This window comes from Hemicordylus capensis, chromosome 3 (assembly GCF_027244095.1).
Source record: "Hemicordylus capensis ecotype Gifberg chromosome 3, rHemCap1.1.pri, whole genome shotgun sequence".
In the NCBI taxonomy this organism is placed as follows: Eukaryota; Metazoa; Chordata; class Lepidosauria; order Squamata; family Cordylidae; genus Hemicordylus; species Hemicordylus capensis.
Genome location: NC_069659.1, coordinates 287,690,280 through 287,706,903, shown reverse-complemented (window position 1 = coordinate 287,706,903; position 16,624 = coordinate 287,690,280). Strand labels below are relative to the sequence as shown.

The following is a 16,624-nucleotide window of genomic DNA, read 5'->3' as shown; positions in this document are numbered from 1 at the left end:
ACCATTCACTTCCTAGTATGCAGCTGTTGGAGACATTCCGAGGAGCTTTTGATTCTTCTACCCAACAGCAGCAGAGGAAATTCCAGATCTCTGTGTAGCATACTCCTTGCTAGCATACAATCTCCTGGAAGACTGTTTTGATCCGGTGCCAGTCTCCAGGAATGCTGCCATTGGTCAAAGAGATTATATCTAGAATGTGATCCATTCCGTATGAAAAACTTCTGACTAACGCAGCTGCAGAGGCAGCTTCTTATAAAGTGGAAAGTGGAAAACAAGCCTCTTTTTAACTTTCTGCAAGATGCTGCCTCATAATGCTGGTGCCAGGAACCCAGCAGTCAGAGACCTCCCCTCCCCTCCACACACACACCCCTCTCACAAAGCAGAAGGGGGCCCTCTCCTGGTAGGGGTAGGGTATAGGCCAACTAGGCAGCCGCCTAGGGCGCAGACCTCAGAGGGGCGCAGAGTGTAGAGTGTCAATGTGTTAAGGGTGTGAGAAACCAGAATAATGAGTAGAAATGTGAGGGGGGGAAACCAGTTCATTGTTTTCAACACTAAATACATTTAGCAGGTTCAAGTTTTGTGCTTTTCATTTTTTCTACAAAACATCTGTTTTTGAAAATCAAAGTTGGTTTTTTTGGGGGGTGGGGTGGGTGTGCAAGTACTTAGCCTTGCCTAGTGTGCAAAGTAGTCTGGCACCAGCCCTGCCTCGGGCTCCCTATGCCCTATCACCCCCTCACTCTCTGGAATCTCACATACATGTTGCGCACAGCCCTTCCTTAAGGTCAGGTGGGATTTTGTAAAACCTGCGCCAGTCCTTGGTGGGGTGGGAGAAGCGCTGTATGGTTGGCGGAAGCATTAACTGGCTCCTACCACTAGGCCCCGCTGTCTTCCACTCACCCTCACAAGTTCCTGGAACCAAAGAAGAGAGCATCTGCTCTCCCCATCTTCAACCAAAGTTATGGCGCAGTCATAATAGTTTTTTGCCAGGGGTGCACCAGGCAAAACCTCAGGGGCGTGTACTTGCACTAAGCGTTTGAGGACTCTCCCCGGCATTTTACTGAACCCCGCACCAGGGCCGAGGGTGTAGTCGAGAGGGGACGCGCAGGGACGAAGGAGCGCCGCTGGTATTTCTCGGCTTCTCTGGGGTGGGCATGGTCATTGGGCCGGGGCTGTCAAGGAGAGAGCCCGCACTTCTGAATTTGCAACGAGATCATTGTCCAAACCTAAAAACTGATATCTTTAATCCCCAAATATATCTCCCTTCCCAAAATGTGTTTGATCTCCCCCGCTGTCACACACACACACACACACACACACACACACACACACACACACACACCGAAATCAAGGGAGGAGTTTCTCCCCGAACTCCCCCTCTGTCTGCACCCCTGGAGAGCCTCATAGGCGAGAGGAATAATTGGAGGAAGGGCCGGTGTCTGTGGAGTGCATCAGTGTCAGAGACGGGAGAGCAGTGCTGAAGAGGCTGGGAGGGTGCAAGTTCCTCCCGAGGCTAGAGCGCAGCAGCGAGGATGGTGAGCGGTTGCCTACAGTTGCCGGGAGAAGCCGGCGTTGCGTTTCCAAGGCTACAGTCCGGCTTGGCAACCCGCGCCCACCCCGCGCCCGGACTCCAAAACATCCCGGGGATACTTCCCCGCGCCCTGTTCGGTTCCACTCATCCTTCACCCCAGTAGGCAGAAGAACTTCCATCTTCCCGACAAAGCCGCCGCCGATCGTATCTTCCCGGGAAAGGAACAGAAGGAGGATGTCACCGCTGCAGCAGAATGCATGGTGCCCGCCAAGACCAGCCTTCTGGGAGGCGCGGGGTGAGGGGGATTATGGCTCAGTCAGTGCCCTACCCGCTTGCTGCCCCGGGCTCTCGACGGTGCCCATCACCGGGCGTCGAGGCGGCGGGCATTGATTCGGGGCATGGTTCCTTCCCCGTTCCCCCCACCAGGCAAGCCCTGCCGCGCTGCGTGAAGGTTACAAGCCGCCGCGCTCTTGAAGGCTGCTCGATCGCACCCTCTCTCAGTCTACTACACACACACTCCCCTCCCTCCCCAGCGGCAGCAGCAGCAGCAGCAGCAGCAGCAGCATCCCCGCCCGTCACAGTTTGGCTCCGTATTGATCGGCGCTGCCTGGCCGCGCTTCCCCTGCAATTCCAGGTAGTAAATCAGTGCCAGGCGGCCCCACCCCCCGGCGTTGCCATTGGGCGGCGGGCTCCGCTCGGCCCGCGCGGATTGGCCGCCTCTCGAGCAGAAGGCTTTACATAAAGGGCGGCTCGCGCTGCCGGGCTTGCCCAAGCTGGAGAGAGACTGCGAGCCCGGAGCCGAGGAGCAGCGCCAGGCAGCCAGCGAGCGAGCGAGCGAGCCAGCCAGTGGGCAGCCACCAGCTGCTGCTACGGGCACCGGCGCGGGAGCAGAGCGGCTCGCCCGCCCGCGATGCTCCGTGGCCAGCTGGCGAGCATGGCACTCGCCGCGCGGCATCCCACCTACTCGGTGAGTAGAGCTGACCCCTGCCCGGCTGCCAGAGCGCCCCTGGTTTGGGGCAAACTTTCGGAAAGAGGTGGCGACTTCGTCGGGTAGAGGAGAAAAGTTGGGCGCTGGGCAAAGAGGCCAGGAGGAGGACCCGCCGGGCCGCGTGTGGCGCTTGGGAGCCGAGCGGACGGGCGTGCGGGCATCTCTATGGAGGATGGGATGGGATGCCTGGCGGGCGGGCGGTGGGGGCATCCGAGCCCATTCCAAGGCTGAACACGTGAATCTGGGACTGGGGGCTCTGGAAGTGAAGCTTGGCAATGGGAGGGACATCCAGAGCCGGGGAACGGTTGTGACCTGGACAATGGCCCCCTCCGCCTAGGAAATGCACCTTCTCAGCCCTTGCCAGAGGAAGGCTCCCGTCTCACGGCAGCGGGCACTGGGCAGGAAACGGAGGCGTCCCATCCAAGGGTGCCAGGGCCTCTCTGCTGTTTGTCTCCACACTGCACCGGCTTCTGCTGCTGGCGGAGCCCCTGCTACTCTGGGCTGGCTGGCCGGCAGCACCCCCTGCAGTGTGGCACAGCGGCCGGGAGCAACTCTGAAGTGCACCAACTCCGTGGGTCCTGCTGGGATGTCCCGCGGGGCGGGGGCACTGCTGCTCGGGATGGCTTTTGCAGGGGAGGGAGGCTCGGCTGCCTGCAGCGTTAATGCAGGTCCTGGGCTGGTCTAGTGGACTCGGGGAAGACAGCAGCAGTGCAGCCCAGGACAATCAGTAGCAGCTTTTTTTGTAGGGGCTCCAGAGGAACAGGATCCGAGCCAGCGGCAGCCCCCTCAGAGCTTGCCTGGGACCTTAACCTTGTCCTGGTGATGCCACACGATTCTCTTCCTGACTCTTTGGATCCTTGCCCCAACAGCAGCACTTTGGAAGCAACCATGGTGGCTCCAGGTCCTGTGATGCTACCAGGCTCCTCTGGTGCCACCACAATTCATTGGCTGGGGTGTGCTGATGTCACGGAGCAGGAGATGGGAATGCATTTTGATAATGGCATGGTGGGCATGTGACGTCACTAGCCCACAGTAAGGCAGAGGATGTTATGTCACTGTGAGCTTGTTGGAGGGGTATATTTTGCACTGAAGATATAGTGATGCCACAGGGGCCGGGATGCCATTTAGGATAAATGGCAAGCAGGAAGGCATGCAACAGCAACTGCTTGTTGGTGCAGAGCAAAGATAAAATTGAGTTTTAGTATCTGCTGAGACCATTGGTTTAGAAGCCTGGAGTTTGCCAAAGAAGCTGTCTCTGCCACATCCCTTTGGAGTGATGGGTGACGGAGGCCATGTAAGAGCTCTGAGGCATTTTCCTCTCTGAGGCAGACAAAGCTGCACCTCCACTCGGGGACTATTGCATATCCAAGCCCGTATGTCATGCAAATCCCATTCTTATCCCAGTATGCACAGCCCCACTGTCACCAACAGGACTAGTTGCCCTGCAAACCTCTGGTGACATTGGCACCTTGTGGCAGGGTTGACTGGATTAGGGGCATTGCATTTCACTTATACTGTGTAACCTGGTACCACTTTCAGTGTAATCAGCCACACCCTGCAGGAGCAAGCAAGTATGGAACTGGGCAGTTGCTGATATGACCAAAAGAATCTTCTTTTTCTGGACATAAACCAGTAGGTGCTAAAGTTACTCTGCACCTAGCATCATATCGCCATCTTAACCTTAGAGCCACTGGAAGGAACAGGTTGGGCAAGTTACACAAGATGTAGAGAAAAGAGCTCCATCCATTGTTGCAGCATGTTGCCCAACAGGGCAAACTTTCTGCAGTGTCAGCACAGGACGGGCATTCTTCTTGTATACATTGCATTATCTATCCAAAAGCTGGCCTATCGGTGGAGTAGAAAATGGTGCTCGGGGCACAAAGTCATGGCGGAGGCTTCCATCAATGTCTGTGTCTGGAACAAGATGGCGACCAGCTGTTTTTTTCCAACTGCCAAGGGCATCTCTACAAGTAGATCTGTACCTTGGAGCCCTGTTGGGCGCTTGCCAAGCTGCTTGATGCAGGTTCTGAGCCTGGTTTGACTAAAAGGCTGACTGAACTCAGAGCTTGGATGTCTTATCCAATCTCTGCTCTCCATTCTCGAAGCTGCCCAACAGACCAGTGAAGGAAAGGTCAGGTCATCTGGCACTGAGCAGGCAGAAGGAAAGGCCTTTCTACGGTCTGTCTTCTAGACATGGTTTTCAGTCTGGTCTTTCCTCTGTTTTCTGGTGGGTCTATCCTGTCCAGATGCTTGAGACCCTGGCTGACATTGTGCAGTGTTCACTTTTCCTGCAGTGATCTTCTGGGCGCATCACACTGTAGGTAGGAGAGCTGAACTCCTGACTGGAACCCTGGGTTTGGATGCAGTTATCCTGGGATTTGATCTTTGTCTTCAGTCACCAGTTCTCTTCTTTTTTTAGTGTTCCCAGAGTTAAATACAAGATGTTATCAGTTAGCGAAACGAAAGGACCAAATAAGGGCTACTTTACGCACCACAGAATTCATGCCTAGTAAAGGTAATTTAATGTAGGGATTTCTGGGGGGAAAGCATTTTCCCAGAAATCATCAAATAGCATTTTCCCAGAAATTATTCCCAGAAAGCATTTTATGTGTGCTCACTGTGCTCTGTGTGTATGCACATGCACGTGCATGCACGCCAGCTAGGAAACTGTGGCCAACTGTTTTCCTGCTGGGTGTACACTGTGTGTGCATTGCTGGGAGACACAAGGTATATGTTCACATCCTGATCTAAACCTACAGGTTTACTCCACAAAACCCTACATGGCAGTACCTTCTGTGTAAGGAGTTTCTAATGTTTTAAGCAACACCTGATAATATTGGGAATGTAATCTTCCTCCAAGCTCTGCTGGAAGACCTGAGAGCCCTCAAGGGGAAAAGCAGGGGTTACAAATAAGCATGTGAGTGTGTCCCTGAGCACAGGTATCAGGGGTGTGTGTGTATGCAGCTAGGAAAGCCAACTGAATTAATAGCCATTTCCCTAATGATCCATCTAGAAATGCTCACTGATGTATGAGTTTAATTAGCCCAAGCCAAATGCTGGGAACCCAGTGGTGGAGCACGCCATCTCTGTCACCATCTGCCTGTTACCATCCTGTTTTTATGGAAACGTGTTTAATGACAAGCTAATCTGGGCCTAAACTGGAGATCGGCCCTGGCACCCAGTCTGCCAGCTCTGTGTGATGGATAACTTTGCTGTGGCTCAGCTTGTGGGGGTGCATTTTGCTGTTGCCCTTCCTGCCTGGTCCCCATGCCTGAAGGAAACTGTTTCCCAGCCAGATTATTTCCAAGGTGAGTCTGTTCCAATAGCAGGATTGAGCAGAATGGTCCATGGCATATTGCATCACATGGTTCTCTGATACAGGGCTCTTCTCCTTCATATCTAGCACAAACTGAAGTTTGACCTTAGTGGAGCTTTTAAGCCAGTAATATCTATGATGCTGCCTGCCAGCTGTATAGCAACCACTTGCAAGAGCACACAGTGAATCCACTGCTCTAAGCTCTACCATAAAGTACAATGAATTACACAAACATCACCCCTAGAGAGGCATATGGTTATTCAGGCCAGGTTTTGGAGCTGGCCGGCCTTCAGCTAGGTGCTGAATAAATTTGGGATGCATCTGGTTCTGGCACCATGTGTCTGCTGCTGGCACAGGTGAGTCAGATGCTTCCAAGGCTGGTAGTCCACCTTTGTATCTTGGGTCCAAGCAGAAAATGTGCAGCAGTAATTTAGGATCATGTAGAAACATTTGCTTAGCTGAACCACAGTTGAGTGCCATGAAGTGAAGATGGGGGGATTCTTAGCAGGCCTATTTGCTAGTCTAGAACACAACAGAGTACTGCCAGAAGAGGTTGGGGCAGTCCCACATGACCAATAATCAAGCTAACAAAGTAGGAATTCTTCTGTAGGAATGTGTGCACAATATAGATTACATATTCCATAATGTGCTCTGACCACCCTTTTGTTCAATCAAAAGGAATAAAGCATGGTGAAAGAGTAGATTTTTCCTCTCTATCCTTCCCAAGGGACTCTAAAGGCAGTATTGATTCTAATTTACAGTAGCGATTATAAGAAGACTCAATGTTGACAGTCCCCGGGGAAAAAATAAAGATGCTGATTAACAAGACATGAGAGTTCCAATATGCAGCTGCTGACAAGATGAAAAAGTGTTTACCCAGTGTTGACCCTAATTGTGTACAAATGCAGGAGGTAGGTGGGAGCTTAATCTGTATGGAGGATTAGCTAATCTAGTTGTGAAAATGTATCCTAAAGTATGGGAGTGTGATCCTAATTTAAGGGATCTGATGATTATATCTTGAATTGGGAAGGTGTATTCTGGTGCAGGACACCTTGCTTGCTCTTTCTGCTTGTGCCACATGTGATGGCTCCACCTGTAGGAGGGGTCAATATGCACTGTGTGGTTGAACAGAGGACCCTGACTTAAGGGATGGAGAGACAAGACAGTGAGAACCTCGTAGACCTTTTAGCTTTATAGTGCTTAATCAGAGTATTAACAGAAGTATGCTCAGTTCTTGTAAAACTAGGGGCTAGAACAGAGAAGGGTGATAATGTGAAAATCCTTGCCTATCAGTGTTTGTCTCCTGGTGTGTACCCTAGGAACATAGGAAGCTTATACTGAGTCAGACCATTGGTCCATCAAGCTTAGTATTGTCTACACAGGCTTGGCAGCGGCTTCTCCAAGGTTGCAGACAGGAGTCTCTCTCTCAACCCTATCTTGGAGATGTCGGGGAGGGAACTTGGAACTTTCTGCATGCAAGTATGCAGGTGCTCTTCCCAGGGCGGCTCATCCCCTAAGGGGAATACCTTACAGTGCTCACATGTAGTCTCCTATTCAAATGCAAGCCAGGGCAGACCCTGCTTAGCAAAGGGGGGAACTCATGCTTGCTACCAGAAGACCAGCTCTCCAGCTGGTATGGCTACCCTATGCGGACTAAAATGCCTCTTCTTCCTCTCTGCTTTAAGTACTTATAGTGTCAGTTACTTAGGGAGTTGATTAGTTTTCAGACAGGGCTAGCTTTATAGTAAGTCAGAAGTTCCATGAATGTGGTGCAACAATGCACTATGGACATGAGTCCTGATATGCCAAATGGAGCCTCCATGATTAGAGGCTGTATACCTCTGATTAGATGTTGGAGGCAACTCACAGGGAATGGCTATTACAAACATGCCCTGCTGGGGAGATTCCTATGTAGTGGCATATGGCTGGCCACTGCTGTAGAGAAAATGCTGGGCTAGATGCACCCTTGGCCTGATGAAGTAAGATAATTATGTTCTTAATGAACCTTAGATTTCTGTGAAGTTTCTGCATCAGGAGAGACATTTTGTCCTGTCCCATTGAGACTTGCAAGGTAGCGAAGGCCTCCTCGCCTCCTTAGCTATTCTATATTTCTGTCTATTGATCACGCATAATATACTATGCTAATTTTCCTACTGGTGCTAATTTAACCTCACAATCACCAGCAAACGTGTGGCAGAAAGGAAGGACGTGCTATGTCTTCCTGTAGAAATTGCAGAACTCCCAGCTGAAGATAAGCACAAGTGCTGCTGTTGCCAGCCTAATGTTCTCTTAAGGCTGCTTTCCTCCTGCCCATCCAGAGACAGACACTTCTGCTCTCCTTGGATGTAGTCAAAGGGAAGACATGGGTTGTTCTGCTTGTAAGGCTGGGCGAGGGCTTTCCTTCAGCCTGTCAAGCCTCTGAGGATTGAAGGGTAAATGGGAGGTCTAATCCAGTGTCCTTCTGTTTCTCTTCAGCAGGGATGTGGAACTCTGGAGCAAGCCTGGTTTTGCATCCTAATGTGAATCCTGTGAGGCAGCTGAATTCACTTTAGGACACAACTTAGACATTCTGCATCGGCCCAAATCCCGACTTTCTGCTCTTGGCATCAGCTCAAACTTGTCAGAGTCTGGCATTCCAGAGCTTTCCCCCAACAAGCCCAGAGGATTAAGAAACATAATTCATTGCCTACCAATCATTCCTTCTTGCGCTGAATGCAAACTGCATTGGTTCTTGACTAACAGGCAACCAGATGACCAATCCCAAACCAGGAGGCTCTGGGCCAGCTGGCCCAGACCTTCAGCTAGAGTGGGTGATGATGGCTCTGTCTGAGCAATAGGGCAATAGATCTGCAGCAGATCCCCACCAAAAGACTATTTGTATGGGTCAATAACAATGTATTGGGTAAACCCTCCACAAGTCTATTGCAGATGGGTATTGGGGGAACTCCAGAGGCATGAATACCATCTGAGCCCGGACTAGAATAAGAAGTGAGCTGGATTCTCCTCTGCATCCAGGTGGGCAGGGCTGAGAGGCTCTTCCTTTTGAGGGACCAAGCACATATGTTGTCAATAGTGACCAGGAATGAATCTGGGCACAAGTTCTGGAATATTGTCCAGGATCCATGCAGGAATCAAATTATCCAGCTGCTCCACACATTGCTCAGAGCAACATGACTGACATAGGCATATGCCTCTCTGTTTGTAGGTGCCAAGGTGGCTGCTGCTGCTGTTGTGGAGCTTGCTTCTGGCTTGGCCTGGTGAAGGATCCCCGCGCAGTGAGCCCATGTTCACAGCCATCACGGACAGAGTCCTCCCCCCTGACTATGACAGCAACCCCACCCAGCTCAATTATGGCGTGGCTGTGACTGATGTGGACCAAGATGGAGACTTCGAGATTGTCGTGGCTGGGTGGGTACCATGGGCAATGATGGGTATTGCTAGGGGTGTGGGAACTGATTTGGCTGCCAGAAGAAAAGGTGCCATGGTTGCAGTGGGCAATGGGATAGGTTTGGCAAAATGCTGGCTGGGTGGGGGTTCTGGTAATTGTCAAATACTAGTTTAGGCTCTGTGTGCATGTTCTATCATGTTCAGTGGGAAAGGAATCCAGAGTTTTCCTGGGTTTAGCTTATTTTAAAGAATTTATATACTGCCCTTCAACACAGTTTGCAATAAAACACTATAATAGCACTAAAATGTTATTTAAATATAAAAGTTGTAGTAATGCAATAATTAAAACAGCAGTAAAAGAAGCAGCAGTGTATGCTTAAGACTTAAATGCAATAAAACCTGGTCCAAAAGCCTGGCAGTATGGAAAAAAGGTTTCGCCTGGTGCCAAAAGATAGCAGTTTTGGTGTCAGGTGAGCCTCATAAGGAAGGGGGCTATAGCTCAGTAATGGAGCCTCCGCTTTGCACACTGAGGGCCCCAGATTTAATCCCTGGCAGCCCCAACTAGGGTTGGGAGACTCCTGCCTAAAACCTTGGCAGCCACTGCTAGTCACAATACCAAATAGGATGGGCCAATGGTCTGGCAGCTTCTTGTGTTCCTATGAGTCTTCCTGGAGGGGGAGTTTCAACCCTGATAAGCTGAAACCATACAGAGCCGTGGCTCCCAAAAATGATCTTAGTGCTCGGACAGGTTGGTGCAGTGTGTGGTCTCTCTCTTCGATGCCACAAGAGATAGGGTCAAGGTGCAGTACCAACCTGCGATTAGCTGGTATCCAGAGCAATGGAGCACTTGCATAATAAGCACATTTGCGCCAGTGCAAGAAGCTAGCTTAGTTGTGCTAAAGAATGGGATTTGCAGGATTGCACTCTATAGCACTCTTGAGTAACTGTCCTCATTGAAACAAAGGAGGTGTGCTGCACTTGTGCCACTGTTGTGCAGTTGCAAGCATGTTTGTGGTAGTACAGCAAGCTCCAGGCGTACAACTAGCTAGCACACTAGGTTTGCAGTAAACCAATGTCCTCCTACAAGAGCTCTGTTGCTGTGGATGTTGGCAGAGGTGCTCTTACCCCTGGACTTCAGGGCCAAAGTCCAGGGCCCCCACACCCCCTGGGGTCCCCCAAATCCTCCTTAGTCTGTCCTGGGGGGTTGGTCACAGTGCCACACCATGGGCACGCACTGTGTTGGGTGGCTGAGTGCCATTGTGACCTGCGACAGGTGCTTTAGAGACAAAGGGGGAGTGGGGAAAGTGTTAAGTTGCATGTTGAAATGTTTCTGCTAATGCATAAATATACCCATTTTATATTCTTACATTTTTGTGAGTTCAGTTGCTGTTTGTGCCCTCAAAAACCCATATGTTAAAAATACTGTGTGTATGTCACGGATAATGCTTAACTTGTGTGTGTGTGGGGGGTGTGTGGCTCCAGTGGTGTGGGGGCTTCCAAACGCCTTTAGGTCAAGCCTCTAAAATTACCTGGATGCACCTCTGGATGTTGGCCATCATCTTTAGGGCCGCCAACTCAGATTGGGACAAAAATCTCCACAAAGAGCTGCAATATTTCTCCCCCTCCCCTCAAAAAAAAATTATTCGCAATATCTATCAAGCCATTAAAGCCTTCAGACTTGCTTTCAACAGTCACCTGGAGATTGAGGCAGATTCCTGCTGGAGACTCCAGGCCAATCCTGAAGGGTTAGCAACCTTGTTTTGACATAAACCAAAAGTAATAGCAGTGCAGACATGAATGTGCAGGCTATGAAACTTCCCTTTAGCAGCTTCCTCCAGGCATACAACTTAGCTGTCTTCCCAGTCATTTCTCTGACAAACTGTTTCAGCCTGCAGCCTGCTTTACTCCCCCCGCCCCGCGCCCCCCTCCCGCCACTACCTGGCCACTCGGGAGTCATGACCTAGTGAATGGGCACTGGAGGGGGCTATCCCTTTATATTTGGCCACCACTTGTATAACTTGTCCTGCCCGTAAAACATCTCTGAATTGTGCTGAGCTGGGGAGAGAGCATATATCCGTCAGAACTTTTATGTCTAGTATTTCCTGGAGAGCTGGATGGCGGGTCATATTTACATCTTCAGCGGAGTTCATTTCTCTGAGAAATCTCCTCTTCATAGCCGCCTTCCCTGCCGCTCCCTGCAAACCTTGAGTACTTGCTGAGTGGTTGGCTTGTTCTCTCCTTCCCTTGCCCTTCTCCTGGCCACACATCCCTTTTTGCTGTTTTCATCCCCATCAGACTGTGAGGCACCTTAATTTGTCCAAAGCCACATGATGTGCTTTTTATGGACGTTTCTACAGTATGCTTCATTAACAGGATCAGGGTTAACCATTTCGCTGCCAAGCCTGCTCCCCTCCTTCCACCCTGCTCCTCGCAAAGGCACATATTTGCATATGCCTGAGTGGGGTTAAGCACTTCCCAACCCTCCCACTCCAGTGTGTTTTGGCTGCCTCCTGAACCAGGACCGAATTCACTTCTTTGTATGATGACACATCGCAGCCACTAAGCGCGCAATCCCCTTTATAAGAAGCCAGGAGCTTCATTAGGAGGGGTCTCACTTGCTTTGTGATTCAGCTGCCTGACTTGTCTTTTTGGACATATATATATATATATATATATATATATATATATATATATATATATATATATGAATGATGGATGTCCTGGTATCTGGAATAATCTTGGGCTCCCATTCCTTAACTTTTGTCCCTATTCAACCCCAGCACAGCATCCCACCAGTGGTTGTTACTAGTGTGTAGCTTCAGTGTCATCTTGGACTGTGAGCCCTTTTGGGAAAGGGAAGCTTTTGGGAAACACTTTGAGAGATTATTTATTTATTTATCATATTTTTATACTGCCTGATATGTACGTCTTTAGAATTTAAAATAATAAATTACAAAATTTAAAATATTTTAAAGTCAACACAGATTAAAATACACGATACATAATAAAAATAGCATAAAAGTTATTAAAACAAATTATTAAAATTAATTCTAATTAAAAGCCTATAAGAACAGGTGAATCTTGAGGATCTTCTTGAAAACAGGAAGACAATTGAAAACCATTCCAGAGCTTTGGAATATGCTCCTTGCTGAAATAAGAGCATCTCCTTCTCTGTATTTCAGCAGGAAGCATATTCCAAATCCCCGGGGCATCCACAGAGAAAGCCTGATCCGGGTCACCACCTCTCCAGAAGATTGTAAGAAGTGGCAGGGTTTATGACAAAGGAGGCGCTCTCTTAAACAGCCTGGACCAAGGGCTTTATAGGTAATAACCAGCACTTTGTATTTCACCCAGAAACATATTGGCAGCCAGAACAGTTCTTTTAAAACCGGTGTTATGAGGTCCCTTCAAGTTGTCCCAGAGACCAAAGTGGCTGCCACATTCTGTACCAATTGTAGTTTCTGGACTACATACATAGGCAGCCCCATGTAAAGCACATTGTAGTAGTCAAGCCTGGAGGTTACTAGCATATATACCACTATTTTAAGGTCATTAACCTCCAGAAATGGACGTAGCTAAAGTATCAGCCGAAGCTGATAGAAAGCGCTCCTGGCCATTGAGAAACCTGGGAGAGAGATCTTTGGGGCTCAGAGCACTCCCAAGCTACATACCTGATCTTTGGGGGTATGTAACCCCATCTAGAACAGGCAGATCTAAACCATATCTTGGGTCCCACACCACCACCACCACCACCCCCAGTTAGTACCTCTGTCTTATTTGGATTCAACTTCAGTTTGTTATCCCTCATCCAGTCCATTACCACCTTCAGGCAGGCATTTAGGGAAGATATGCCATTTCCTGATGAGGTCAACATGGAGAAATAGATCTGGATGTCATCAGCATATTGATAACATCCAGCACCAAACCTCCTGATGATGTCTCCCAGCAGTTTCATGTAGATGTTCAAGAGCCTTGTGGAACTCAACACTTTAGTTCTTGCTTGAACTAAACAGTCTTGAACAGTCTCCAAGCAACACTATCTGGAATCTATCAAAGAGGTAGGAATGGAACCACTGTAAAACAGTGCCACCCAATCCCACCTCCAATCCTTCAACTTTGGATGAAAAGCAGTATATATAAATATTTGTACTAGTAGACACCCATCCAATTCACCCTCTCCCCTGTGCCCCAGTTACCTGTGATAACACCAAACTATTTTGGTGTGTATCCTTTAGCAGGTCCCCTCACTTGCCAGTCACTTGTACTGGCTAGGCAAGCATTCTCTTTTTCTTCTAGTCCCCTTGCCTGGATTAGGGTCAGCTGCTCTTGGTACAGCCTATTGGAGAAGCCATCTGCCACTCCCACTTACCCAGCATCTTTCTTCACAGCCACTGGGTTCCCTTTTTCAAGCATTTGAGTATCTGCTGCATAGCAGCGCCCAGCATTCTTCTGGGTTGGGGAGGCTCTCACTCACTCAGCAGGCTGGAGTCCGCGCCTCATTCTTTATGCTGAAGCATCCATCTTTGACACTTGAGCACATCAATCCCACAGCCTTTTGTGTGTAACAACTTGCCTAGAGACTAAGGATGGGGATGGGGGAGTAGATCAAGGTGGGGGAAAAGGCAGAGCAAGAGTAGCAAGTCAAGGCTATGGTCTATCCTGAGGAATAACAAAGCTTCTCTCTCACTGGCTGACTATGCTAACTGGATGCTACCCCGGCACCCCCTTGGAGGGAGGGCTGCCCTCTTCTTTCCGTGCTCACTTGATGTTTTGACAGGCCTCAGTGTGCACCTTGACATTGTGTTAATTGGCTGCAGAGTGAGGGAGTGCCCCCTCTCATTATGGGCATACTTGGCTTGGAAGGGCGCACAGGAGCCAGGAAGGCAGTCAGCTGTGTGCTCCCTGCATCCCCAGTCTGCTGGCAGTTCCCGTAGGATGGGGTGGGATGGAGCCGAAGCCTGACCAGCTGCGTGAAGAGCCAGCCAGCCAGCCAGGCATCCGGCTTATGTCAAATTGTTTGTTGTCTGATGGGGCAGAACACTTTGCACAGGGGGTGGGGAGACATACAGAGTGCACAGGGGATGTGCACGTATAGGGAAAGGAAGCTTCATGTACTAAGATTCCTGCATGCATCCTTAAGGGGAGAGATAAGGCAGACAGGTAGGGTTGTTACCCACTGATTCAATAACACTGGTCTAGCAGCAAGAGCTTTCTTGTACCCATAGGCCCCCTCAGCCTGCCTGCCAGGAATCCCATGGCTGGCACATCCATTAGACATACCTAGGTGGGCACCAAGGTGTGCGTGTGCGCGCTGCTGCACCCTCCAGTTGCGCACCCTATCACTGCCTCTGCCTCCAGCCCCACTGCCCACTCACGAATATGATGGATAATTATCTACCATTTCAACAAAAGTTCCCAAAGCAGTTTTACATATAAATAAATAAAATGCCCCCCTGTCCCCAAAGAGCTTACAAAAAAGACACATGTTTCTAAAAAAGAAACATAAGATAAACACCAGCAACAGCTGCTGCAGGGGTGTTGTACTGGGGATGGATAGGACCAGTTACTCTCCCACTGCTAAATAAAGGGAATTACCATTTTAAAAAACGTGCTTCTTTGTTCAGTTAGCACACTGCCTCCTGCCTGTCCACTTGCTTGCTTACCCACCACATCTGCTCTCTCTGGCGTTGTCAGCTTGAGCTTCTGCTAGACCTTGGAGAACTGCAGCACATTACAATGGTGTCACTGCGTGATATGAAGTGTTGCAACCTGTTATGATGTGCTCTGGTGATCTCATTACACATCACAGGACTTTGAGGCCCAGGCTGGCAGCACCAGACGTGGACATGGCAGCGATGAAGGTGGACAGGGTGGCAGGAGGCTGCTACAGGAACAGTAGCAAGTGGGCTTGCGGGCATCTTCAGGCATCTCCATGTTTTCTGCCTTCCGGTGGTGCAGGGGTGGGGTGGGGGTGGGATGTACCTGGGACCTTAAAGCCAGGCTTTGCCTGGGGCACTGAAATCCTTGAGTTGCCCCTGAGAGATCCTGCATCCCTCACAGAGCAAAAGAAATAATCACACTGATCATCCTGAATGCATTGCCAATTTTGACCCCTGCAAATAAATGTTCCAGATGGTCAGGTTCAGGACATACCGAGACTTTGGTCTGGGGCGGTATAAAAATCCATTAAATAAATAATAATAAATAAATACTGGGAGCTTTAAGAGGGAGCTGCAAATCACAATGTGTTAGTATTAGGAGACAAAATGTCTCGTAGCTGGGTTGTAGACACAGATCTGGGCAGCAAGGCGCTGATATTTCTAATGGCTGATAGGAGGAAACTTACTCAAAGAAGTCAGATTAAAAGATGACTTTTAATTTCGATTGGACTACTTTGAGTAATTTTCATCATATCAACCAATATTATTTACATGCATTTTAAGCACTAATAAATGTTTTGGAGACTCTAGGCCTTATGGCATAAACAATATGAAGGAAGCTGACATGGTATCGGACTGCAGTGACTGCTACAAAATCATAGATTAATGGGGTTGGAATGTTTCTCTGCAATACCATCTTACCTTCTCCTCCAAGGAACAATAATGCCCAGCATATCCCTGGCAATGTGTATCTATTCTAGCTTGTTAAAGTTCTAGGGAAAAGACACCTTTTGTACCAGCAGCCAGGAAACTTGCTCTTGCCCACTCACCTGTGCTTGTGGTTCACCTGAATCCATCCATCCTTTTTGTCCCATCATTCCACTGACCTTTCTTCATGCACTTTCATTCCAAACCCTTCATCTCCATCACTCTGTCTGGAACTGTCACCAATTTGTCAATGTTCTTATTAAAGGAGAAACGTTAATGACACTCCAGCTCTTCAGCTGAGGCTTGAGCAGGGCCGAGTGGAGCAATTGGGTCTGGCTTCTTGGATATACTGCTTCTGCTAAGACAGTCCCAAAATACCATTTGTGCCCTTTTGCCACACATTCACCTTCAGTTTGTGATCCACCATAACTCCAGAGCCTTCCCAGCAGTATAATTGCCGAGATAGGCATTCCTCTCTGAAGTTTATTTTAAAAACCTTTTCTACTTGCTCTTGTTTCAGCTCATTGGTAGCTGCAGTTCCTGATTTGTTGAACATCTTGAACTTGAATTCTATCCAGTAAAACGTTTGCAAGTTTTGTGTCACCTTTGAGTTTAAGAAGTATTTTCTCCAGGTTGTTAAAAGCAATATTAACTAGCACCACTCCCAACTTCAGTCGGTGTAGGAGGATTCTCAAAGCAACTATTCCCTGGATATGATTTCCACTATTTCTTCCAGTTGATGGTAGCTCATCTGGCCCACACCTCCCTTCTTAAGTTTCTGGTTTCATGGTGTAAAACTGTCCAGTACTGACATAACT

General features: G+C 49.0%; 1 protein-coding gene across 6 annotated transcripts in view; it reads left to right on the top strand.

Annotated features, from left to right (window-relative positions):
* The first annotated feature begins 2,310 nt into the window (after nucleotides 1-2,310).
* Nucleotides 2,311-16,624, top strand: part of CRTAC1 (cartilage acidic protein 1) — a 49,908-nt gene continuing 35,594 nt past the window's right edge. For 5 of the 6 annotated variants that reach the window (XM_053309231.1, XM_053309229.1, XM_053309233.1 and 2 more), the window contains exons 1-2: nucleotides 2,311-2,495; nucleotides 9,038-9,240. In XM_053309231.1, the coding sequence (XP_053165206.1) occupies nucleotides 2,439-2,495; nucleotides 9,038-9,240 (260 nt within the window). In that variant the 5' untranslated portion in view covers nucleotides 2,311-2,438. Of the gene's footprint in view, nucleotides 2,496-6,593; nucleotides 6,744-9,037; nucleotides 9,241-16,624 lie in introns of all 6 variants that reach the window. The other variant, XM_053309230.1, reaches the window with a different exon arrangement.